The sequence below is a fragment of the Suncus etruscus genome, chromosome 1 (assembly GCF_024139225.1).
Source record: "Suncus etruscus isolate mSunEtr1 chromosome 1, mSunEtr1.pri.cur, whole genome shotgun sequence".
In the NCBI taxonomy this organism is placed as follows: Eukaryota; Metazoa; Chordata; class Mammalia; order Eulipotyphla; family Soricidae; genus Suncus; species Suncus etruscus.
Genome location: NC_064848.1, coordinates 184,767,330 through 184,794,145, shown reverse-complemented (window position 1 = coordinate 184,794,145; position 26,816 = coordinate 184,767,330). Strand labels below are relative to the sequence as shown.

Here is a 26,816-nt window from a genome sequence, read left to right as displayed (position 1 = left end):
AATAGAAAAACAAAGGCCACTAAAACATGAAAAAAGTAAAAATAAAATCAAAATAGTATAAATATCAACATTTTATAGTATGTACCTATAAATGATCATGCTTAAAAGTATCTAAAAGTTCGACACCTAAACAGAACTCTCATATTTTAATGACTAGTAGTAGTTCAACTTTGGTTAGCATAGTAAACAGCGTTTGAGTTTGAGTCAAGACAATCTTACCAAAGAATCCAGATCTCTAAAACTTTAGCCATGATTATTCTAATTAAGGTAATTAACTCTCAAATGAGTCAGTGTTTCTCTATAAAGCAAATTCTATGTTTAAATCTAATTTATAGATTCTAAGTATACAGTAACTAAACAAGGTGCATACAATTTTCTTTCTTTGGTTTTTGTTTCTGGGCCACACCTGGTGGCGCTCAGGAGTTACTCCTGACTTTATACTCAGAAATTACTCTGGCAGGCTTGGGGGACCATATGAGATGCTGAGGATCCAACCCGAGTCAGCCATGTATGTGCAAGGCAAATGCCCTACCTGCTGTGCTATTGCTCCGGCCTGATTTTCTTTTTTGTTTGTTTGCTTGTTTTTGTTTGGGGTCCATACCTGGCAGAGCTCAGGACTTACTCCTGGCTCTGCATTCAGGAATGACTACTGCTGGACTTGAGGACCATATGGGATGCTGGGGACTGATCCCTGGTTGGCCACTTGCAAGGTGAATGCCCTACCCACTGTATCTCACTGACATATGGCTTCTAATAAAAAGCATGCAAAGATATGTGAACCAAACTCACCGATTGATTTAAATATAAATCAAATAAGCATATGAGAAAATAAATCATTACTCATTTTACCACATTAACATCTCCAGTAATCATATAACAGGGCTCTCACATTATCATCAAACTTGTTAAATAATTTAGAATTTGGAGAGAAGAAAGACTTCCAGCATTTGGAAAAAGCTTCATCTCTTCTGCCAACTCATTCACTTAAAAAACAACTTTGTGCACTTATAGATGTCTTATTATTTTACTACTAATTATAGGAGAAGCTTAATAAATGTTTGACCTTTTGAAGAATGGGCTTTCACTCATACTCCCAGTCTGGAAAAGACTGCTAAATATACTTGGCTGTAGCACAGGCTAAGTATTATCTTGACTTCTTTCCAAAATACTACAAGTCTAACCAATCATGTTTTTGTTATTGCTGCATTCTTTTGAAAACTTTATCCCTCTTTGATAATGAGCATTTGACCGTGTATCAGTCTACATGTAGAGGATTTTAATCTTCTCTTTTCAACTAAACTATGTGGTCACTAAGAAAGAAAATCATCTTTATTCCTCTTCTGTCCTCCATACAGTACCTAAACTCATTGAACAAGGACATTCAATATAGAGATTCAATAACTAACTTCATTGGCAGTCTATTAAAATCTATAACATAAATGAGAGGACAAAAGAAAACTAGTTTTCTAAATCAGCCAATTTAGGGGAGTTATTGTATGTTATTCATAAGTAAATGGTTAGCACTTGCAGAACTCTTTGAAATGCTTTATAAAATATGCTGCCCCTCCCATCATTCCAAGAAGAGAATAATAACATATTCAGGCAAGAGAGACACTTTTTCTTGAAGAATGCTGATTGGAATTGCAAGAAATAGCTGAAAACCAGATGTCTGGGTCTGCTCTGAAAACATGGTGAGATCATGTAGATGAGTGAAAGTATGCTATGTGGGTTAATTTGGTTTTAGTATCATTGAACTTTTATATTTAAAAGCAAATATATTTGAGATTAATTTTTCTTGTGACCAGAGCCATAGTACAGAGAGCAGGAAGAGAGCTTTGCATGAGGCTGACTGGGATTTTATCCCCATAGGGTCCCCTGAACATCTCCAGAAATGATCCCTGAGCATAGAGTCGAGAGTAGTCCCGAGCACCTCTGGGTGTGGACCCCCCCCAAACGATTAATTTTTCTTGTTGGTAAAAAAACAATTATATAAAGAACCAAGTCTCTTTGACACTAAAGTTCTATAATTTTATTTTCTAAATGTTGGCTTAAATACTTAAGAAATTTTAGTGAAAAAGCATTATGAAAAATGTCCAATCAACACAACGGAGCTTGGATTCCTAGGTACAGAAAGGAAAGTCGAAGTTTAAACATGTGGACTAGCCCAACATGCTGGGCTAAAGAATGAAAAATGGGTCATTCATAGACAGATAATTGTTATTGTTTTTTTTTATTCTTCACAAAACATGTATAATCCTTGGTAATCATTTATTTAAGTTATATAAATTACTGTCAACTTTGAAACCCAGTTTGTCATCTTCATCTGTGATTTACACCAGACTATATAAACGACATGATGTCTTAGATCTAAGAAGACATTTATCTTCATGAAGAAGGCCACTGCGATTGTGAGGGAAGGCTTACTTACCTTTACCCCAGTTAACACTGAGTCCTTAATTTATCCTACTGATCTGACATCTGCTAGGTTTACCTGCAGCCAACAGTAACTTATTCAGGAAACCACCATACTCATAAAAGTATATGTATCTTATGGCATGAATCATTCTCTGGCTCCAAAATAATAAACATGAAAAAGTTTTGTGTTCTTGTCTTATATGAGCTGATAATTGTATACCCACAAGCATGTGTGAGCGACTGTGTGCATATACCACAACTTCAGTAGTGTTAACATGAGTCATGAGTTTTCATTATTAACAGACATGATACTGCAAACAAACAAGAATGAAAGCAACTGTATAAAAAAAGAAAAAGAAAAGAAACACTTGCATATTTACCTATGGAAAAAGACTATTTTAAGTCACTTTCATTATTTTCATCCCAGAATAAAAAGGAATTAAGATTCTAGATAACTTTACATAGTTTATGTAATGAAAAATACACACATGAACAAAGTAATGGGGTTTGATCACATCAGTGAGGAAGAAGAGAATGGATCATTGGTCTTAGGTCATTAACTCTTTCAGCCTACTGGGATACTAGTGACTGAGTCTGTAATTCGCATACCTCAGTAAACATTGTAAGAAGGGAAGTTTATTTATTCTGTGAAGTAAAATAATTTACACACTAAAAGCAGGTCTTATACACACAAATAGGGGTCTCGACTGGCCTGTAAAAACTCATTGAGTGTAAGAACTATTGGGAATGCTAAGAGCTTTTTGTTCATTTATTTATTATTAATGTTATTATGTGTACATATATATATTGTTTTGGGGGCCATGACTGGTAGTTTTCAGGAGTTAGTCCCAATTTGGTGCTTGGAGGTTACTTTCAGTGGTACTAAGAGGACCATGTGGTTGTGGGCTAAAGCCCTGGCCTCCTGCATACAAAGTATATATTTATCCCATTAAAGTATATCAGCACCTTTAGAAGCTTTTTTTATATAAACAACTAATTACATGTTTGTAAAACAGAACAAATAATGATAACTATAGAAATACAATAGAGGTTTTGACAGAATCCTTTCAGCAAATGAAAGAAAAGCTAGGACAGGCAAGATTTGAAAAATACTATCACGAAGTTTCAAACCAAAATGTATTCAATAAAGTCGCATATAAACAGCACAAAAGCATACACTGAATATTACTATGTCACAAGGGAAGCCTCAAGATACCAAAAATCAAAATCATGTTCTTTAATAATAATGTAATAAAATTAGTCAAAATTTAAAATTAAGTTTAAGAAATTTCTAGAAAATAAACAAAACAAAAATCAGGAAAAAAAAAAACCACCATCAAGCAAGAATGGCCATAGGTAAACCAGGTAAACCAGGGGTGTGAAAAGAAAAAGTGATTATCCTCACAGAACAAATATCTAGCTAAAAGAACTCTTCAAAATTCAGAACTTTGGAATCCCAATTCCCATTCTTAGCGCTAACCTACCATTGTAGGTTGTGGCATATTTTTAAACCAAGTTAGTTAATTTCTCCATTAAATTCTTTTTTTTTTTTTTTTTGGTTTTTGGGCCACACCCGGTGACGCTCAGGGGTTACTCCTGGCTATGCGCTCAGAAGTCGCTCCTGGCTTGGGGGTCCATATGGGACACCGGGGGATCGAACCGCGGTCCGTCCTAGGTTATCGCAGGCAAGGCAGGCACCTTACTCCTAGAGCCACCGCGCTGGCCCCTCTCCATTAAATTTTTAACTGTAAGATAGAAATATTGGGCCCGGAGAGATAGCACAGCGGTGTTTGCCTTGCAAGCAGCCGATCCAGGACCAAAAGGTGGTTGGTTCGAATCCCGGTGTCCCATATGGTCCCCCGTGCCTGCCAGGAGCTATTTCTGAGCAGACAGCCAGGAGTAACCCCTGAGCACTGCCGGGTGTGGCCCAAAAAACAAAAAACAAAAAACAAAAAACAAAACAAAAAAAAAAAAGATAGAAATATTAGTACTTTCCTCTCTGAGCTGGTAAAAAAAAAATATTAAGTAAGACAATACGCAAAAAAGTACTTAGTACAGCATAAGCACTCAGCAAATGGTTGTATTACTCGGTAATTTTATTTTCCCTTTCAAATTCCACAATCCATTCTAACTTTGATATAATAAAATTTAAGACATACCTCAATTCTTGCCACAAGAATCTATCAATAAGTTAAATCTTCAGTTTTATTTCAGGTTGCTATAACATTTTAGTTTAAAATAAGTGCTTTTTCCCATTAAGGATAGTATTAAAATATCTTCTTTCTGCTATCATTACTATTATAAGATCAAACTCACATTCATAACAAAATTAGCCTATTGTTATTCATGATATTAAAACCTAAACTCATATTCTCAAATTAAAATGAAAGCAGAGAAATTATAAAAGCAAAGTTCGAAAGATAAAATTCTATTAATATATTATCTTTATGTTTAAATTAGTCTATTATTAAAAGAACCTATCAGAAAATTACTTTTCTTTTGATAGGGCCACACTTATCAGTGGTGGGGGGCCATGTGGTGCCTGGGATCAAGCACAGGGCCTCATCCATGCAAGACATGTGTTCTACCCATATGAGCTATCTCCAAGACCTGCATTTCTCTTAAAGCAAGTGGCATGTAATAATAAATACTGGGCTTTTCCATGATTTGTTATTACTCTTCCCCAAAGATGGTTACAGGTCAAAGTGCTAGATAGCAGGTAGGGTACTTGTCATATGTCAGAGTGGGTTTAATCCCTGGCACAACAATATAGTTTTCTAAGTTCCACCAGGAGTAATCTCTGAGCACAGGCCCAGAGTAAGAAATAAGTACAGCCAGGTGTGGCCCAAAGTCTTAAAAGAAAAAAAAAAAAAGATTACAGATCTTTACTTTTCCAGTTCTGTTTCTTATTTTGCTGGAATATAAGAATATTCTCTATGATATGAAGCACTAAAACTATTTGTTAATTTTTCATAGATACATCTGTCCAATTTTCTCTTCACTTATTTTCATTAAAATGTGATACTATATAATAAATAAGGCTTTACGATAAATTTTACATTTCTTTTTTTTTTTTTTAAGATGAAAAACGAAAATTTATTATATTTTGTGTGTTAATATAAGTTACATTTCTTTTTTATTGAGATTTTAAAATTCATTTTAATTCCTTTTTCTTTCCAGAAGGAGTCACTATTCCCTATTAATAGAACAATCTCTTTAGCCCATTTTTAAAAGGTGCATGCATATATGTCCTTCGTTATGCTAAGCAAATGAGCTTTTATATTCACAAAATCTGCTGTATGTTTTGGACAATGAAAGCAACCAGATTTTGAGCTGCAGAGTTGACTGTCTTTTACAATATATAGTTACTATTTCTAGTTTTCATATTAATTTTTTTTTCAATATGGTAGATCATGTATCACCAAGTTTTAATTCCTGATGGAGGTTATGTCTGTTTTGGTGGGTCTCTCACCCTAAAATAATATTTGTTATTCTCAGATTGAGGACAGTTAAAAAGGCACAGGACAGGGACTGTGCTTAAGTAGTAACACACTCTCATTTTTATGCATGGTTTAGTCTGTAATCCTGGTTTTCATTTTTGGCCGTGCACCTGGCCAGGTTTCTGTGTTTCTTTAGATCTCTTTGTAGTTTTCACAAAAGCATGACCCAAACACAACACGCACCATAGTTACTGCTTCTCATCACTGGCCATGGGCAGATGAGTGAGACCATGTGTCCTTTTATATTATAAGTTTAGGACACTGCTCAGGCTGTAGTAAAAAGACAACAAAGATGAAATATTTTAATAGTGATCTTTAATTTCTAATAAATATAGAATTCCAAAAACCTAAAATAATGCACCTATAAACTCAAGAATAACTTTTCTTCCCTAAATAATAGCCTTAGCTATCTGAACTCAATGAAGACATAATTATATTTGTCTATTTGTTTGTTTAGAGCATATTTTTCCAACAAGACATTAAACTCCACGAGAATAGAAAGTGTCTGATTTGTTTAACACTTGCATATTAGTACAATGCTTGCTTGTTCCCTGCAATTGCTAAATACAGATTTGTTAAAATAATAAATAGATAATATATCAAATGCTACTGTTACCTATAATGGGAAAATCTAGTAAAAATGGATAGAAACTTTACTCAAATTCTTGATATCTTTCTAAATCTCTTTACTTTTATGAAAAATATTTATTTTGCGGGAAGAAAATAATTCTTTTGCCTATTATGCACAAAATCAGGCACTAGGGCATTGTGATGGCTCCAAAACTTTGCAGTAAATCATATTTAAATGATATCTATTACATACTTTAGCAATACACCAGTTTATTCCTACATGTACCACTAACTACATCTCCTTAGATTAAAAACATAAAACTAAAAAAAAGTCTAAGTAAAATTTAATATTATTATATAATAAATTCTCTTCTAGAGAATTATGATGACTCATTCTGGAATTTTCTAGAATATCTAATACTAAATCTAACATATTATAAAAATAATAAAATATCAAATAATTGTGTTTATTAGTGAATAATTTGTTAGTGTATAACAATATTCAGTGAAATAATACATTAAATCATAAATAAATATAATATATAACTATAATGTTTAAGATTTGTCTTTTTAATTTTTGCTTTTTTAAAACTAGTCAAGTATTTTAATGAAAATATTTTAAAACATTATGTGTCAGTATAGTTTTAACCAAAATCTGTAGAAAATCAGTCTATTTTTTTTAATAAGGCAGATAAAGCCAGGTTAAGAGTAGATATCCTGCTCTGGTCTGCACAGCTTTAAATTCTAATACAACTACTTAATTTACTTGTTGTATCATTATAGAAAAGTTAATTTTCCTAAGTCTCAGTTGTCTGTAAAATTAGTATATTTCTAATAACTAACTCTTAAGCATGTTATGAAGTTTAAATAATGATATTCTGCAGAATTTAAAATACAAATGCAAAGCACACTCTAAATGCTCAATAAATGCTTGTTAAAGGTTTACTTTATGAATACTGAGCTCATAGGAGAAAGTTTGGATGATTCACTCATTATTGCAATAAGCAAATTGCTATGGTTTTTTTTTAATGCCTAACAATTTTATTTTTAGCTTTTTCTATAGGTCTAATTATTTTTATATTTCTTTTTATCAATGTTATTTGTTAATTAATGACTCTACTGTGTCTCTGCTAATCTGGTGTGTGGATCTAGTACGGGCTGTAATAGTTATTGGTAATAAGCTTCAATAGTATAAAACACTGTGATAAACAGAATTAATTAAAAAAAATAATGCAATAGAGATATGTAAGAAGAGGAACCACTAGTGAGGACAACTTAGGGGCTTTCCCAAGATTAAGGTACTTAAGTTTTGACAGGGGATAGTTACATCTATTTCCACTTAGATGTATTTTTCTGACTTAATTACTACATCATCAAAAGTGTTTGGAAAAGTTAGAAATAGCAAGTAAATGACCTATAGATTAACAAGGCACTATTGTTTTAAATCCACCAAGCATTAAATGAATCAAAAACTAATGATTCCTTCATGGTTTGCACTGTAAGTTTTTTATAATTATTAATCAGCTCCCAGCATAATTATTAAACTTACAAGTTTTTACTTGTAAAAAATAACAAGTAATGTTTTTAGAGTAATGCCTGTTATCAATATACAGATCCTACATTTAAAATATTTTTTACAACTTAGGTAAGGTCAATTGTGTTAGCATACAAAGCTCAAGCAAAATAAAAAGTTTCTGTGTAATTAAATGCATAAAGTTCTAATGTGAACATTATCATTTCACTGAACAGGAAAAAATATATAAATATACAAAAGGGGGGGGGGCGGCGAGGTGGTGCTAGAGGTAAGGTGTCTGTCTGCCTTGCAAGCGCTAGCCAAGAACCACGGTTCGATTCCCCTGCGTCCCATATGGTCCCCCCAAGCCAGGGGCAATTTCTGAGCGCTTAGCCAGGAGTAACCCCTGAGCATCAAATGGGTGTGGCCCGAAAAACAAAACAAAACAAAACAAAATATACAATAAGGGTTAAATGAAATAGAAATTAATGTCTAAATTAAAAGGCAACCCCTTAAGCGCCTCCAGGGATCACTCTAGCAAACAGCCAGGCATAGCCCCTGAACACCATTGGATCTGGTCCCCAAACTCAATGCCTCACCCTGCCAAGAAAGAAAGCCCAACATAAAAAGCAAAAAAGGAAAACAAAATTAAAACCAGGTATTTGATACTCCAGAAAATATCAAGATCATGGGAAAACGTTCACGGAAAAAAAATACATAAAAAGATTTTAGACTAATACAAAAAAACAATCCTCTTATTTTAGTTCCAACCCCTAAATGAATGAAATGTTTCCAATTTGATATTCAGTTTAGTAGCATCTCTACCATTCTCCCACTGGAAACCACCAGAGAGACTTTGATAAGATAACCATGTACATCACTGACGATCAAACCTTCTGCTCAAGTGGCCAGGTGCCAGAAGTGGCAGTGAACTTCCCCCTTGGGATATCGGAGCCTGAGCCAGACACTGGCATCCACGGGGCTGAAATTCTTAAAATTCTGTGTACATTTTATATTCTATTCTATTACATGCCAATCTATTTTAATATAAAATAATGCTTATAACAGTTGAATTCTTTAACTCCTTCCATACCCCAGTCTTCAATGGAACTGATGGTCCAGAAAGATTTACTTTATGGTTCTGGTAGCTTCCCGTTCCCCTTAAACAATGCCAATATGGTCATGGGGATATAAAAAGCATGCTAAAAACAGTATTTTATTGTAATAAGATGAGCTCATGGCCTCCAATAATCCACAGCAAATGAATATGCCAGTAATCATTAAATCAAAGCTCCAATTTTCATGCAACTCGGCAAAGCTAAGAAACTGAAAGAAAGGTAAACTGGGCCTGCAGTCTTAAAACACTCTCTTAGCTTTTGAGCTACAGTTTTCATAAAAAGATCAATAATGATGTCTTCCTGCTCTGATATGGAATTAGTGTTTCCCTAAATACATTAACTTTAGAAGTATTGAATTACCCAGAAGGATCGGCATGGCAATGAAACAAATAGTTCTTCTTTAAAACTAGTGATTATCAATACAGAAAACACACAGAAGACAGATATATTTAGAGGACCGAAAAATCAGGAACAAAGGTATCAAAATATCAAAATACAAAAAGAATGTCACTCACCCTCCTCCTGATAATCTGATAGAAAAGGTGCATCTGATGTGAAGAAAGGGCCCTGAGTTCCACTCTGAGTATCATCTGAGCTGCTCTGTCCAGGGTAATGCTCAGCTTGGTCTCCTGTTGAGGGACACAAAAAGGAAAAAAATAAGGTCATCCTTAGGACAACACTAAAAATGTCTTTACAAAGTAATATTGTACTTTTACTTAATGGACAGGACTTGCATCCCATTTACATATGAGAAACAAGATAAGTAAGTTCAAGAACCAACTTACTTGTATGAGAAATTTTTATTCAAGAGGTTCTCAAGCTAGAACTTAGAAATTGTTAGAGAAGGGAGGAAGACCTCTTCTCACCAGAGAGAACACCTCTGTGACATTTAAAATGAAAACTTAGTAGGATATACACTTATAGATATCATGTCCCCATTGATTACAATCTATGCTGAATGCCTCTGTCTCCACATGAAATAGAATAAATCACACAAATTTAAACGTTCTAAAGCAATGCAGAAAAGGTCCATATGCTTTCCTTTTTTGGAAATTAAGAGAAGTAAATTAGAAAGAACCTAGATTTTACTGCATTAAGTTTTATTTAAACCACCTCTTGTATTGAAATCTTAAAGTTCTCTTTTTCTTTTAAAAAAAAAAACTTCTCTCTTTATAATTTTAATTTACAGCTGATGCAACCAACCTCTTAGGAATTCTAAAAGCCCTAAGAAGGTAATATTTGTTCTGCAAAGTGGCTATAATGAAAGGTAATGTATATACAATACTGAATTATGCAATTAAAACAGTGATAATTTCTTTTGGGTGTTTCCAACATACATTGGATTATATTTTTGTAGAAATGGCCTATGCAATTATGAGACTTTAAAAGGTTCAAACGGAAGATGTTAGCTCACTCAGAAACCGGAAGAAAAGGCTCTAAATTACAAATGGCTTTCCTTAAAATCCTCCAAACAGAGGTACAGTACGCTGATAAAAAGGACAGCTGCTAATTCATTTCACAAACATGAGAAATAGATTTTTTAGCTGAATTTAATAGTATCAAAAATACTAATTTTCAAAGGAAATCACCAATGCTGATCTCAGTAAACACTGCATAGTTTGGCTACGGGTTTCAACTAGGGAACATTGAAACCAAACAACCTACATAAAATCTGTATTGCCTCACTTTAAAGGTTTATTTTCTAGAATTAAACAGAAGGATGGGGAGGATATAAAATGATGTTTTAAAAGAGAGAGAACGAGAGTGAGAGAAAGAGGAGGGTGTAATCTTCTCTTTCCATTAATTAGATGATACTATCTAGACTTTTCTCTCAGTATTGAATGGTAGGTAGATGTATACCTGCAGAGATTGGATTTTAGAGATAAATTATAGAATTTATTGCAGAGAAGAAAAACAAAAAAATAAAACACAACAGAACCTCAACAGTTACTCGTCCATATCAGAAGAAATACTCATTTAAATTAGGTTACTAATCAGAAAAAGGCTCATTGTGAAATGTTTGTTTTCACAAGAAAAATCCTCAAATACTAGTCTGAGGTTTAAAGTGTTCAACTTTTATATCACGAATAATCAACTGAAATTATCCTTTATCAGTATGAACTAAATGAACTGCTGACAGTAAAGACAGTTTGTGAGGTTAAAAGTTAAGGAAAAGATTTCAGCAAAATCAGGGCCGAAGAGATAGCATGGAGGTAGCATGTTTGCCTTGAAGGAAGGTGGTTCGAATCCCAGCATCCCATATGGTCTCCCAAGCCTGCCAGGAGTGATTTCTGAGTGTAGAGCCAGGAGAAACCCCTGAGCACTGCCGGATGTGACCCAAAAACAACAACAAAAAAACAAAAACAAAAAAATAAATAAAAAAAAAGATTTCAGCAAAATAAAAATCTTGTTGTTGTTTTGGCCACACCCAGCACTACTCAGGGTATACACCTGGTTCTGTGCTTAGGGATTGTTCCTGGTGGGCTCTGGACTCCTTGTGTCATGTCAGGGATGAGACCTATGTTGTCTGCATACAAGACAATTATCCTACCTGCTGTACTATCACTCCGGTCAAAATCTAATTTTTAAAAAGGAAGAAAAGATGAAGTTTGGGTTACAAAGAAAGAGGTAACAGCTATGAGATATACTGAATTTATTTTAGCAACCATCACTTGGGATCAGTTGTCTACTTGTTTCAGAAAGCTGATAAAACTACTTTTTGCACATTTTGACATAGTTTTAAAAAATAAGCAGATTAGAATAAAAATGTTAAAATGAACTTTCTATCTAGAATAATTTTAGACTTAATTACAAAGACTTATTGCAAAGATATCACATCCTTTACCCAGCTCACCCCTCCACTATCAATATCAATTTCTTAGATAATTAAGACATATCTGTCAAAACCAAAATTTTTGAATTGGTCCATTTTTAGTATCTGAACTATACCAGTATTTTAATTTCAACAGTTTTCCATTAAAGTCTCTTTTCTGTTCCAAAATTACAGTCCAGGGTATCAGACTACATTTAGAACTTCTATTTTTATAGTCTTATCCAAAATACTTGCCTGGATCTGTCATTTAATTTACTAACTTTAAATGGAAAAGTCATTCCCTCTTATGGCTATTTTTTGTTTTTGTTTTGGGGTCACACCTGGCATGTTTAGGCTTAATCCTGGCACTGTACTCAGGGATCATGCCTGGCAGTCCTCAGATGGCCATATGGGATGCTAGGGATCAAACCTGGGTCAGCTGTGCACAAGGCATGCACATTACCTGCTGTATTATCTCTCTGCCTCCTGGTTATTTTTCTAAACATAGTTAATCAAGAGGGGCTTTGAATAGGGCCACCTCTTTGCCAAATACAAGATCATATTTCCATAAAAGATAAAAACCAAGAAGGTATATAACTCTACACAGCAGAAACAGAGCTCAGATCAGTACTAAGAACGGCAGTGAGGGAAGCATTTAAAAATATGTTTTACATCCAAGCACAATTAGCTTCTGATGATGGAAATGTAACTGTAAGTGTTTTTAGTGTTATATCAAGTGGCCCAACTCCCTTGGGCACACACAGGGGGGGAAAATAGCCTCTAACACACTATAAATAGATACTCCCATGTAATTAAAATAATTACAACTACTCAAGATACATGGGTGAAAAGTTTTATAGAAGAACCAGCAATTACTGTGGTCATTTTGGACTTGTTTAAGTTTAGAACATCATTTTTCCTTACAACATAACAGTAAGTGATCTCTGGATCAATCTATAGCTCTGACAATCACACTTCCAAGTGGCCACTACTGTAGTCCAGGGGGATCAGACATAAATGATCAGAAACTATAGTGACAGACATTTCCACTCAGCAGCTCTACAATTAGGGCTTAGAACTCCATCTGCTTAGAGTGGCTTTCTCACAAGCAAGACCCCCTGCCACTAGAGACACACTTTCCCATTGCAACTCGCTCAAAATCAATATATTTCTATACAGATATACATTCGAACACACAATATCTCCATTAATCACATCCAGTAGTTCCAGCCCTTTCTCTTTGTATTTTCAAACAAGATCTGGGGGAACTATATCAAGGGCTCACCTGCTATTAGCTGGTAATTTTCTCCTCTATCCTAAGTGTCATAAGAATTGGTCACTAGAAACACTCCTTAGTATATTCAATGGCAGGTTTTCCACTGAGTATCATGCTGAGAGGCCTATAAGGGAGATGATTTCTCTATTCTTTCCTGAGAGTCAAATTCAATTTTGTTTGTGCTCCATAGAGTGATAAGTTGGGAATTTCTGAGGGTAGGAGCAGAAAAATAAGGCAGCTTTGTGTCAGGTGTAAGGTAATTTGCTAAGGTTGCTGAGCCATTTGTTTTTATTCCCCGTCTTTTCATTAACAGTTAACGAGTCTCCCCCGTCCTCTACCCCCACCCCTTAATTCTGAAACAATAGCTTAGCCACTAGAAGTCGGTTTTTTTTCTGTCATGGATTCAACCAGCTGTTGCTGCTCCATAAACTTTATGGAGAAGTGAATTAAATTGCTAAGAACTTCCATTTCCTAATTTAATTCCAAATAAAACAGGGGGGAAACAAACCATGATGATGCACCCCTTGTAACTATTTTGACTCAAAGCAAGCTTATCTGATTCTGAACTTGTGATACTACTTAGGGACAAAACAAGTTGATAGTGACAATTTTACCAAAGAAATGGAAAGAAAAGACAGAAAGCAGTTAAGCATTAAAAAAGTACATTAAAAAAACATATGAATAAATGTGTGTTTATTCACTATGTAAAGATTTAATTTTTCCATATTACAATATGGCCCCCTGATTTCTTTTCTAAATAATTGCAATGTTACAAAGACTACCCACGCCTGCAACCAACTGTTGATATAGGGCAGTTTAAAACTTTAAAGTTTATTATTATTTCCTGTATAATATAAGGAGATATAAGTAACGTACAATATAATGAAATTGAGATCAATGTAAATGTCTACAAATTTGAAAGTTTGTTTTTATTGTTGCTACTGAGAATAAACACATAATTTCAACTAATATTTCACAGTTAGTGAGATATACATCCCCCTTTTTAACAAATCCTAAACAAAATGCTACAAATAAAGTTCCTGGATTCAAATGGTTTTCATGCTTGGCAGCATGAATTACCAGTTTTCATGGGCCAATTTAACAATGTAAGTTCCCAAAGCTTGAACAATAATAACAATAGCCAAACTGCAGCTTATGACTCCTTATTATAAAAATTCACCTAAACTGGTGAATATATCGCCAACTAAAAACACATGAGGTACATATGTGTCCATAGATGTGAAGTAAAACTCAAAATATAGGTATGTTATGGAGCTTATTTACAACACCAAAACTAGAGTTCCATGAAACTTTCATTATAAATTATGGACATTTTGCACATGCTTGTAGGTTATAAAATGTATGGTATTTTCCACAGAACATCCTACAGGCTTCACTGATTTCTAAATATCCATTTGGATTTGCGTGGTTAGTTCTTGTGATCAATCCATGTGTTGTGAAGGTCTCAAATTCTTCTCTGTTCCATACGATCTGACTTCCTGCCCATCTCTTCTTCTTTCCTCCTACATCTAGTCATAACTCAATGTATAAATATTCTCTTTATTCCCCCAAGGCCCTTTCAGTGAGTGTAACAGTATTGAGCATCATAAAGTCTACAGAACAATTGATGGGCCAGGTAAAGAAAGTTTTCACTTATCAATCTTTTAAAAAATTGATAAAAGACAAACAAACTTGTTCCAACTAGAGTTGGCCCATCAAGAAAGAAATTGTGAGTAAGACTAAGTTGTTTAGTTTAGGATACCATTTTCTGATAGCCTAATTAGGCTAAGAAAAACCAACTTCTAAGATTCTTTAGAGAGATCATTTGCAACATTCATATCTGAGTGTTCAGAAGTGAAACCAAATTGATTAAACATGTACAGCAGAATCTGAAACACCTTTAAAGATGGCAACCAAGGGATCATCTGGTCTAATAATATTTTCAAAGTAAACTACATCTGTAACTTGTGGGCTAGACAGGAAAATGCCTTGTGGGAGTCAATTGAAACATTCCTTCCTATACCTTCAATAAAATGGTCCTTTATGGTGTAGTTTTTCATTTTAACCAGTAGGGTGGGCTGCAGTGTGTGGCATGAACCTACTTCTTATTTAAAAAAAAAAAAAGGTACCCAACACGTGACCGCCTCGGTTCCTTTCCCCCACCCCCTCCAGAAAATACTGAGAATTTTTAACCCTTCTTATGCTTCACTTAAAGGCATACTCCTGGATATTAACCAAGTGGAGCGCTGGCAGCAACAAATAGAAACCAGATAATTGTATATGTGACAATGCATACTTCATAAAGCAAACTACAGACTGTCAGCAATCATTCTGGCTTTACACTAACACATTCCATCTACCACTGTTATTGTTCAACTGCTTCTAAAATAGAACCTGCTGAGTTGGAATATTTTCAATAGTAATGAGATTTTGACAGGCTTCAAAACATGTAAACCTAGGTACTTGTGGTATGTGGGTAAACATAGAGTAAAATGAATACATTTATCATATGGCAACCAGGCAGTCACAACCTGAAATGATTGGGCCACAGCTGTTTCCCTTGGACCACTGTATTCTCGGTACTTAATTCTTATTACTAAGTCATTCAACTGAATTTTCAACATGTTTTGACTTGCAGGGTGACATAATCAACTATACAATAATAAAAATACAGTCACTGAGCACAGGCTCTGGGTCAATATTTTTCATATATTATCTAATCCTTAAAAGAATCCAATTATATCTTATCCCAAAACTTCAGATTGAAACACAAATATGAATAAATTGAAACACAGATATGAATGTGCCAAAAACATTAACTTATTCAAAATCACACAAGTCACACATTGGTGGCAAATCCTGGCATTGATTTTACCTTATCTGATTACTAAACTCTTAATCTAATCCACTGAGCTATACACTCTCAAAATCTGCACGCTTTATAAATCATAATAATTACCCAAAGGCAAAGCATTCTGAATGATACTTGATGACTTAAATTTATGACATGTGCTATTAATTAGTACTTCTTTTACTTCGTAAAAGTAAATCTACGATCAACTGAATTAATTTGGGGCTGGAGAGATAGTATAGCAAGGAAGGCCTTCCATGTGGCCAACCTGATTTCAACTCCCCTGAGCACTGCCAGGAGTTAGTTCTGAGCACTACTGATTGGGTTTGGCTTCAAAATGAGAAAATAATAATTTTTTACAAGTTGTGGTGTGTGTGTAAAAAGAAAAAAATTTTACAAGTTGTTGTGATACAAGAAGTTACAACAGGTATGGATCCCAAAGGTGACCAATGATCCAATCAAGAATGAATTCGTAAGAATAAAGAAATAAAAAGAATGAACTAGTGGGGCCTGAGAGATAGCACAGTAGTTGGGTGTTTGCCTTGCATGCAGCTGATTCGGGATGGATGGTGGTTCAAATCCTGGCATCCCATATGGAACCCTGTGCTGGCCAGGAGCAATTTCTGAGAACACACCCAGGAGTAACCCCTGAGTGCCACTTAGTGTGACCCCAAAACAAAAGAAAACAACAACAACAAAAAGAATGAACTAGTACAACTCATAGGTTAAAACTGATTGCAGTGGGATTGTTGATACATATTTTAAATGTGATTTTTTTGTCATAAACTTCAAACTTAGAAAAATGAAATACCACAACTTTTGGTTTAATTTGATGAATATATTGAATATTTTTTCAGCAGCTCTGTTTGACTGTGTTGAGTCTTGGATATTTTGATGCTGGCTCACAGAAAATGAGGTAACATTAATATAAATGTAGATTTGACCTTGCTTCATTAAAATTTTAAACCCTTTATGCTTTATGAATAAAAATAGTTTAAAATTATGAAATTACACCATCAATTTTATTACCATCAATTCATACTTCTCTATTTTCCTATTCTTTTATTTTTCAAATTACTAAGTGTGATGGTGGATCTTAGTCTCCACTTCTAATCTACATTCTAAGATTATTCAGATTATTTGGTTTATTTACCAATGTTTCTGTTTGTTTCACTGACATTTAATTACTTTATTATATTATGGAATTTTAGGGGGTTAGTTTCACAACCCTACATGTGCAGAATTCTTACCACTCACACTACCACTCCAGTGTCATCCCACCACCAAACAATTCATTGCTCTAGACCCCTTCCCTTTCTATCCAAGTAGCCATTCCAAGTAGCCACCATAGTTTTTACTAAGTCTAGAAGTTAGGTTACCAATATTACATTTGAAAGGCCAGTTAGATTATAATATCTTCTACTAAGGAAGCATGGTACTATATATCTATAGGTTATCTATAGGTTATATTAAGACATAACAAAGGTTTTACAAAAGTACAAGGAGTGGGGCCGGCGAGGTGGCGCTAGAGGTAAGGTGTCTGCCTTGCAAGTGCTAGCCAAGGAATGACCCCGGTTCAATCCCCGCCCCCCGCGTCCCATATGGTCCCTCCAAGCCAGGGGCAATTTCTGAGCGCTTAGCCAGGAGTAACCCCGAGAATCAAATGGGTGTGGCCTGAAAAAACAAAAGACAAAAGTACAAGGAGTAAAAATAAAACAGCAAAAAATGGATTTTGGGTTAGATTAGCAAACCAGAAAAGTGTAAAACATTTTGTAACATAAAAACTAGAGAGTGATGTCTTTGTCAGTAATATCAACCCCAAAATCCTCACTATCAACTTTTGGTCACTTTTTTTTGGGGGGGGGGGCAACACCCGGCAGTGCTCAGACTCCTGGCTGTCTGCTCAGAAATAGCTCCTGGCAGGCACGGGGAATCATGTGGGACACCGGGATTCGAACCAACCACCTTTGGTCCTGAATCGGCTGCTTGCAAGGCAAACGCCGCTGTGCTATCTCTCCTGGCCCAACTTTTGGTCACTTTTAAAACAGAAATTTAACAAGAACTAACATTTCCTTATTTTATTTATTCATTTTATTTATTCATTCACAGTACTCGGGTCTTATTCCTGGCTCTGTGCTCTGAATTACTCCTGGCGGGCTCCTGGCGTAAGGAGAAGTAATGGAGATCAACCTGATAAGTCACAGGCAACCCACCATACTATTGCTTTGAACCCTCAGAAATTGCTCCTGGCTTTGGGGACCATATGAGACCCCAGGGGATCGAACCGAGGTACTTCCTACGTCAGCCAGGTGCAAGGCAAAAGTCCTACCGCTGTGCCACCTGTCTGGCCCCAATATATTTATCGTTTTTTAATTACTTTATTTAAACACTGTGGTTACAAAGTTATTCACAATACAGTTGGGTTTTTATTTCTCACAGTTACAAAGTTGTTCATGATTGAGTTTCAATCCTACCCCTCATCAGTGTACATTTCCTGCCATCAATGTCCCCAATTTCCCTTCTGCCCTCCCCCCTTGCTGCCTCTAGGGTAGAAATTTTTATTCTCTCCCTCTTTCTTTCTCTCTCTTTCTTTTTCGCTTTTAGATACTGTGGTTTGCAATATTGTTACTGGGTGGTATCAGGTATATCGCTTTATCTTCTTTCAGCCCTCAGTTCTTTTTTCAGAGCGATAATTTCCAACTATCATTGTTCCTTCTCTAACCTAAATGCACTTCCTGCACTTTGTGGTAAGCATTCTACCATGGACTGGTCCTCCTGGCCTTACTGGTGTTCTTCTTTATTGTCTCTGAATATTAATACCATACTATTTTTCAATATTCCACAAATGAGTGAAATCATTATATGTTTATTCCCCTCTCTGGAGAGCTTATACAGTTCAGTATAATACTCTCCATATCTATCCATGCATAAACAAATTTATGGCTTCATTCTTTTCTAATAGCTGCATAGTATTCCATTAAGTAGATGTACCATAACTTATCCACTTCTCTGTCGCAGATACTTAGGTTGTTTCTAGATACTGGATGTTGTAAACAGTGCTGTGATGAACATAAGAATGCAGAATGTGTTTTTGAGCTTTTAGGGTATATTCCTAAAAGTAGTATTTCTGGATCATATGGATCAATTTCAAGTTTTTTATGAAATACCCATATTGAAAAAAAATTAAAACATAAAAAATAAATACCCATATTTTTCCAAATTAAAATGAATTAAAGACTTTATAAATCATAAAACCTTTTAAAAACATAGGCAGAGCACTCCACGACACTTAAGCTAACATGCATATTCAAGAATGAAACATCACTGACCAAGTAAGTAGAAGCAAAGATAAACAAATGGGACTACATGAAACTAAGAAGCTTCTGCACATCAAAGGAAATGGTGACTAAGCTACAAAGACTACCCACAGAATAAGTGAATATTCACCCCAAACTTATACGGGGTTAATATCTAAGATATACAAGGCACTAGTAGAGCTTAGCAAGAAAACAACAACAACAACAACAATAACATCTAATCCCATATCAAAATAGGAAGAAGAAATGAACAGACATTTCCTCAAAGAATGGCCAAAAGGCACATGAAAAAAAATGCTCCACATCATTAATCATTTGGGGAGACACAAATCAAAACAACAATGAGATACAATCTCACCCAAGACTGGCACTCAGCACATAGAACAAGAACAACCAGTGCTGGAGTGAATACATTCACTGCCAGGTCACAACAGTGCGTACTAGTCAGGTTTGAGCTTAACCACAAACCACTGTAGCATCTCCCAGCCCAACAAAATGCACAGTTATTAAAGTGGACATAAGTGATGTCACTTTTAAATTTAAAAAACTTTTAGAGAAGAACTATGGTCACGAACTTATTTTTACCTGGTAAATACCTATTAAATACACTCAGCAGACAAGGGCAGAGAGGCTCAAAGATTAATTTTACTATTGCTTTACAAGACTCAGCAGTAAGTGGAAACTTTATTTTATATATCATATAAATCCCCTGTCTACAATTAAGTAGTTCCTTTCCTTTATTTAGTGATTCTTCAGCCAGCCTGATAAACCATAATGATTAAACTGGTTTCTGGCAGAAGTATGTATTGATGGAGCAAGGCGAAGCATTAGTGTTTTAGAATAGAATCAGACCCAACCATCATATTTTTAATCCTTCAAATATCAAACAAATTCATGAAGTTTAAATCCAAGGAAGCAAGATAGTAGTCACTCATAAAAAAATTTTAAGCAGAGGAACCACAAAATTTCCTATTCAAAGAAGCTGTATTTTTCTCCTAAAATTTTGTTCAATGCATGAAAATTTGTCAGAGGCAGCACACCTGAGTTAAGAGTAATTTTTTTTTATAAAAAAAATAACCCATTTATAATAGGCTAGTAATATTCCAAGTGGCAGATCTACTGGTCTTTCAATTCTTTAAGTCTCTGATGGCAGATTTGACTGTGACAGCATAAGTGGTATTGGAGATCCAGGCACCACCCACCACGGTTTTCAGACAGGAACCACCACAGTGCCAGATGCCCACATCCTGTCTCTTCATCTTGTCTTGCCACAAAAGAAGCACATGTACTTGGTATGTTAGCTGATTTCAATTTTCTTCACCATCTTCCAGAGAGAGATGCAGTAATGAGTTCCATATTTACCCATGATCCACACTTTTCTTGGTGTGTTAAGCCATCTCACCATAAACCAGCTCAGAACACAGAGAGAAGTTAAACTAATCCTTACCCTGAAAATCTATGTTTAGAAACTATACTGACTTGATTTTTTGTGTTGGGTCAGAGATAAAAGAAGTGATATGTTCATCCTTTTCTCTAGGCTCATCACATGAATAAAAGGCAGTAATTAATTTAGCAAGTACCTCATTTTCTTTGCTATCTCCTGGCTCTGCACTCAGAAATTGCTCCTGACAGGATTGGCACCACCTGGGAATGCCTGGAATCAAACCCGGGCCAGTCCTAGGTCAGCAGCATGCAAGGCAAGTGCCCTACCACTGGGCAACTCTCAGGCCACTAGGTGTGAGGTATGAGAACAGAACCAGTAGTAATCTCTGAAGACTGCAAAATGTGCCCCTCCCCCCAAAAAAACCAAGCAAAAATTAAAACCCTTCAGAGCAAAAGTTTCAAATGTTACAAGAAGGAAAATAATTTTCTCTCCCTTGATTATTCTTCAAACTGATAAGCAGTTCTTCTTTCAGTTCTTTGTGAGAGTTTCCTATAAATTTTATTTAGGTTTTTTTTTTTTTTGAGGGGACACAAAATATTGTTCAGATTTCACTCCTGATGGAGTACTAGGGATCAAACCTGGGTTGGCCATATTCAGGTCAACACCTTTCTCATTGTACTAACTCTCTAGCCCCAATCTATTAATATTCTATCTAACGATAACAGTGTCCCTGTGTGTGTGGAGTTTATTTATTTTGGTAGTTTAGTTACATCTGGTGGTACTCAGGACTTTCTCCTGGCTCTATGCTCAATGATCACTCCTAGTGGGCTCAGGGAACCATATTGGGTGCCGGAGACAAAATTCAGATTGGCCAAGTTCAAGGCAAGTACCTTTACCCACTGTACTATCTCTCAAATTTCTAAAGTGACAAAGAATATAATAATGAAAAACTTCTTTACCATTCACAGAGGAAGGGAACAACAAACAGAACGAGAAAAAACGACAAAGAAAACAAAGAAAAATCTCTTTCTTTCAACAGAAGTTTAGTTGTAGCCTTCCAAACATATCCTGGACATCAATAAATGCAAACACATTCCTGGCATGTGCTTCATATGCACACAGCCAGACACACATGTATAAATAAAAACACTGTCTACTGTCCAAATTACTTTTTCCGCTTACTATGCTTGGAGAAATTTTCTATCTTACACATATATGTGTGTTATTTTCTTCTAACCTTTAAGTAACATTTTACTAAATGAGTATAACAATTTATTGAACCAGTCTGCCACTGGTGAACTTTAAGGCTGTTTAGAGTCTTTGTTGTTCAAAACAATTTAGAATGAATTTCCTTGTATATCATAATATAGTGTGTATCATATAAAAGGCAGCAGCATCTGACTTCGAAGATTTCTTTCACCTTCATGTAAGTCAGTTCTTTTTATTATGCTATAAAATCATGTACTCTAGAATAGGACATTCAAAATGAAAATCAAAGTCTTAGAATATTTTTTAATATTTAAAAGAAAAGAGTGAGTTGTTAGGTTACACCTTATTTTACCCAAACAAAGATCATCCCTGGTTTCTTTAAATCTGTTTGTTTACAATTTGGTTTCACACAAAATAAAGATCAGCTTACAGGTAAATCTGGGCAGGACAGGCTCAGGTTAGCCGGAACTATCTGCCCTTATTATGTCCTTACTGCCCCCACCTGGGGGTGGCCTCTGTGCTCAATAAAAACAGTTCTGACAGGCAGCTTGCTGGTGATACGAGATAGAAGACTGCCAGACAATAGGTGTTTCACCCTCAGCCTGGTTTGGATTATTTCATGTGTGACCCTTATTCAGACTCATTCACCTGGGGTTGGAGATACTGTGCGTGGGGTGGTTTTACAGTGAGACTTTTTTTTTTTATTATTTTTATTTTAAAGCTATTTTGGTGGCCAGCTCAATAGCATTGTAGGTAGGGCATTTGCCTTGCATACAGCCAACTGGGGTGAGATTGTCAGCACCCCATAAGGTCATCAGGAGTAATTCCTGAGCACAGAGCATGATTAAGTGTAGCTAAAAAACAACAACAACAACAACAACAACAACAACAAAACAAGTTTGTGTTCTCTTTTTAACTATGGTTTTTCTCTCTTCTGCTTTTTTCCATTCTGGAGAAACCCATGTTCTCTCTTGAACACTGTATTCCTCTTTCTCTCCCCTCACATCTTTCTAAGTAGATTTCTTAAAAAGCAAACAAACAAAAACTTAGCTTTCTTCACTTTTTAAAAAAGCTGCTTTATTTTTTTACAGTAGTTGCAAAACAGTGCATTGATTTTTTAATGCAGTATTTCCCTCTAAAACATCCTAGCCAGTAAATGTTACAGGAAATAAAATGTTTGAAAGAGTATCAAAGTAAGTAAGTAACTTCCAAAACAATCCGTGTGTGTGTGTGTGTGTGTGTGTGTGTGTAAGCATGTGTGTTTATATGTATGTGTATCCTCTTTTTACAGATTAATTTGTAAAAGATGTAGAAAATAAGGAAAGCGGCAGGGAAGGACTAAGGAAGTCAAGTCACAAAAGCCGATGTCAAGATTGTTGATGCTAAAAGATTGGACTAAAGCCAAAGTCAGACGTTTTAGTCCTGTATATATTCACCCTCACACATGCTCCCTTAAATTCTCCAAAGATACAGAAGACATTCTGAAAGATTTCTTTTTTTTTTTTTTTTGGTTTTTGAGCTACACTAGGCGGTGCTCAGGGGTTACTCCTGGCTGTCTGCTCAGAAATAGCCCCTGGTAGGCATGGGGGACCATATGGGACACCGGGATTTGAACCAAACACCTTAGATCCTGGATCGACTGCTTGCAAGGCAAACACCACTGTGCTATCTCTCCGGGCCCAAGATTTCTTTTTTTTTTTTTAAGTAGTATAGGCTAAGATATTCTAGGTTCATGATCAACACTTGTATTTATAAAATATTAGCATTCCAAGAATAGTGGTAGAAAGATACTTAACAATAAATTATGAATATTGTAAATTCAGACTTTTTCTTACATTTGCAAACACGTCATAAATTTGGGTTGTATTTCTTTGTATAAGTCCTACTTACAACCATGCTAAAACCTTTTGGCATAAATGCAAAGAATATTTTCATAAATAAAACTTAGTAAAAAATCACTGTACACTCCATTAATTCAAAAACACTTCTCTTCAACTTCAAAGGGAAACCCTTTTTTTCTTTTTTTCCCCTCAGTGCAAAGATGGTGTTTCTTTGCTGCTTTAATGGTTTGCTTCTTGTAGTTGTCATAACTACATGCTCCAAGTATGTGATAGTAAGAGACAAGAAGTTAAGTGATACCCATGCTTCGATTCAACATGCCTCAGACATTACAGAGCAGTTTAAACTCATAAATCTAACCTCTGAAGTGCCTACCAATAAAAATTCTACACAGAAATCCTTTAAATATGAACTTCACAAAGATATGCATGGTGAGTTGTATAGTCCTACATTAGCTGGAATGGATGAATTTTATGAGAAGATATAAAATGTTAGAGAGATAGTATAGGGGTTATAGTGCCTGCCTTGCATGTGACCAACTGTGGTTCGATCCCTGGTATCACATATGGTCTTCTGTTTACCACCAGAAGTAACCTCTGTGCACAGATCAAGAAGTAGTCCCTGAGCATCACTGGGTGTACACCACCTATCCCCAAAGAAAACAGTAAGTACTTGGTACCCTTTAGGAAGTACTTACTAAGTGACAAGCTCTCTCAAAATTTCATCCTCTCATTATAACTCATTACAGTGCCGAGCTATGGAGTTGATATTATCAGGGGGATTTTGCAGCTGAGATGATTAGATTGTTTGCTATAGCTCACAAAGCTTGTTAATACCTCTCTCTGGGATTCATATCTAATATCAGAGCTCATGTGTTTTTTTATAAGAAATAATTACACTTGAAACAAAACAATTCCCCCCTTTTTTTGTCCTTGATGATGTTGAAATGATTTGGGGTTGCATATTTGATTGTGGTAGTTATCAGGAGCCACATTCTATGTAATGTTCACACACACTTAGGTTGTGGGGCTGAGGATCACACATTAGAAGCAATACTGGGGTGACACTTGGCCTGTGGGGTCTCACACCTACCAAGCACATGCTCTGCTTCTGAGTGACAACTTTGAGCCGCATCTCAAAAACAAAATCAAAATGGGATTGGGGTACACTCAGATGTAGTGTCTCAGACACCACTTCTGATAGTATTCAGGCCACCATATGCACGGCCCAATTCAATCCACTGTCACAGCATCCCACAAGCAAAACAAAACAAAACAAAACAAAAAACAGTGTTTTAACCTCTGTACTCTCTTTCTGCCTCATCCATTTTATTATTATTTTTAAAGCTCACTACTCAGTGCTTTACATGTCAAAGAAACCTATGTGTTTTATACATTAATGTGCTGGGTATCAAAATAAAAACAAAAGAGCATTATACCTTTTTATTTATCTCAATATGGATTTCTTTCTTTTATGTTTGCATTATGGGAGTATTTTAAATAGACAAAAATAGATAAAACAGTGAAATAACCCCCATGTACACCTAATCAATAATAAGAGTTAATTGATTGTTGTTAATTGACTAATAAGATTTAATAATAAAAGTTAATCAATAAGAGTTCATTTCTTATCTATATTGATTCATTTATACCCACTCCATATCTCTCTCTAACCTCACTCCATATTATTTTGATTACGTAGAATCTATCGCTTTATCTTTAAATATCACAGCATACATTTCCCTAAGATAAGGACTCTTTTAAAAAAATAAGCACAATATAATTATACATCTAAAAAATTAACAAAACTTTACTAACATAAAATATCCAGTCACTGTTCAAATTTCTAATTCTCTCATAAATATCATTTTTATAGTTTGACTCAGGATGCAAATAAAGTCTACATATTACTTTATATGCTTTAAAATCTCTTAATCTATAGTTAATATGACTTTGTAATAACATTTTATTTATTCACTTTGCACTATTTGCTTTTGCCAACCTGTTTTTAGACATTAATTTTCTTTGAAAAATGGCTTGTCATTTCAAAATAAGATTTTTGATTCACACAGAGCAAATTTTTCATATTGAAATATGTCGAATGAGTCTCAGAAACCCTCTGTACTACTCATATAGACAAAGAATCTTCAAGATGGCAAGAAATTTCATTGGCTCATATTTATCACTATAAAAACATACTGAGGATTAAAAATATATATAATTTTGTTATACAGATTAATAAAATTCTCAAGGTCTTTTTAAATTTTTCATTTAACCACCATGTCATTTTTAGACTTTTTGTCCATGGTGAGCAATTTTTATAGTATTAAGATGCTTTTGTAGCAATGAATTTTGAATTATTAATATGATACCTCATCACTGAAATTTTGATTAAACTAAAATTAATAAAAAAAACTATTAACAATTAACTTGTTTTTATATAAGAATAAACTAAACAAAATGAAGCAAATCAGTTTGCTGAATATTACAGAGTAAAATATTGTCATGGTACCTAAAGGACACATTAATATTATTGTCTAGACATCTGATCAATAAGCTCTTATTAGATATCTGATTAGTGAAATAGTAAAAGCTCCTTGAAAAATATTCTAATGAATTTCCTTTGTAGGGCTTTAAGTAAACGATTAAATAGAATAAAGTTCTTAGAATAATCTGGACTTGAATTAACAAATTATCAATGTCTTGTTAAAAACAAAAAGCCTCTCTTAATTCTCTATATTTGAGTTCATTAAAAACATTTCATATCCTTTCATTAGTTATAATTTAAATTATATTTTATTTTGCCTATTTCTTCTTCTTTTTTTTTTGGCCACACCCAGGAGTGTTCAGGTCTTACTTCTGGCTCTACACCCAGGGATCATTACTTTTTAGCTCACAGGACCACATGGGGTACCAGAGATCGAACTTGGGTTGGCTTCCCACAAGGCAAGCATACCCACCATATATCAATTCAGTCCCTCCTTATTCATTCTTTATTAACTAATATATTTCA

At 34.9% G+C, this 26,816-nt stretch overlaps 1 protein-coding gene across 1 annotated transcript in view; it reads right to left on the bottom strand.

Moving 5' to 3' along the window:
- Positions 1-26,816, bottom strand: part of SKAP1 (src kinase associated phosphoprotein 1) — a 333,115-nt gene that overhangs the window by 233,062 nt on the left and 73,237 nt on the right. Inside the window, exon 5 of the mRNA XM_049766353.1 lies at positions 9,632-9,745. Within this exon, the coding sequence (XP_049622310.1) occupies positions 9,632-9,745 (114 nt within the window). The remainder of the gene's footprint in view (positions 1-9,631; positions 9,746-26,816) is intronic.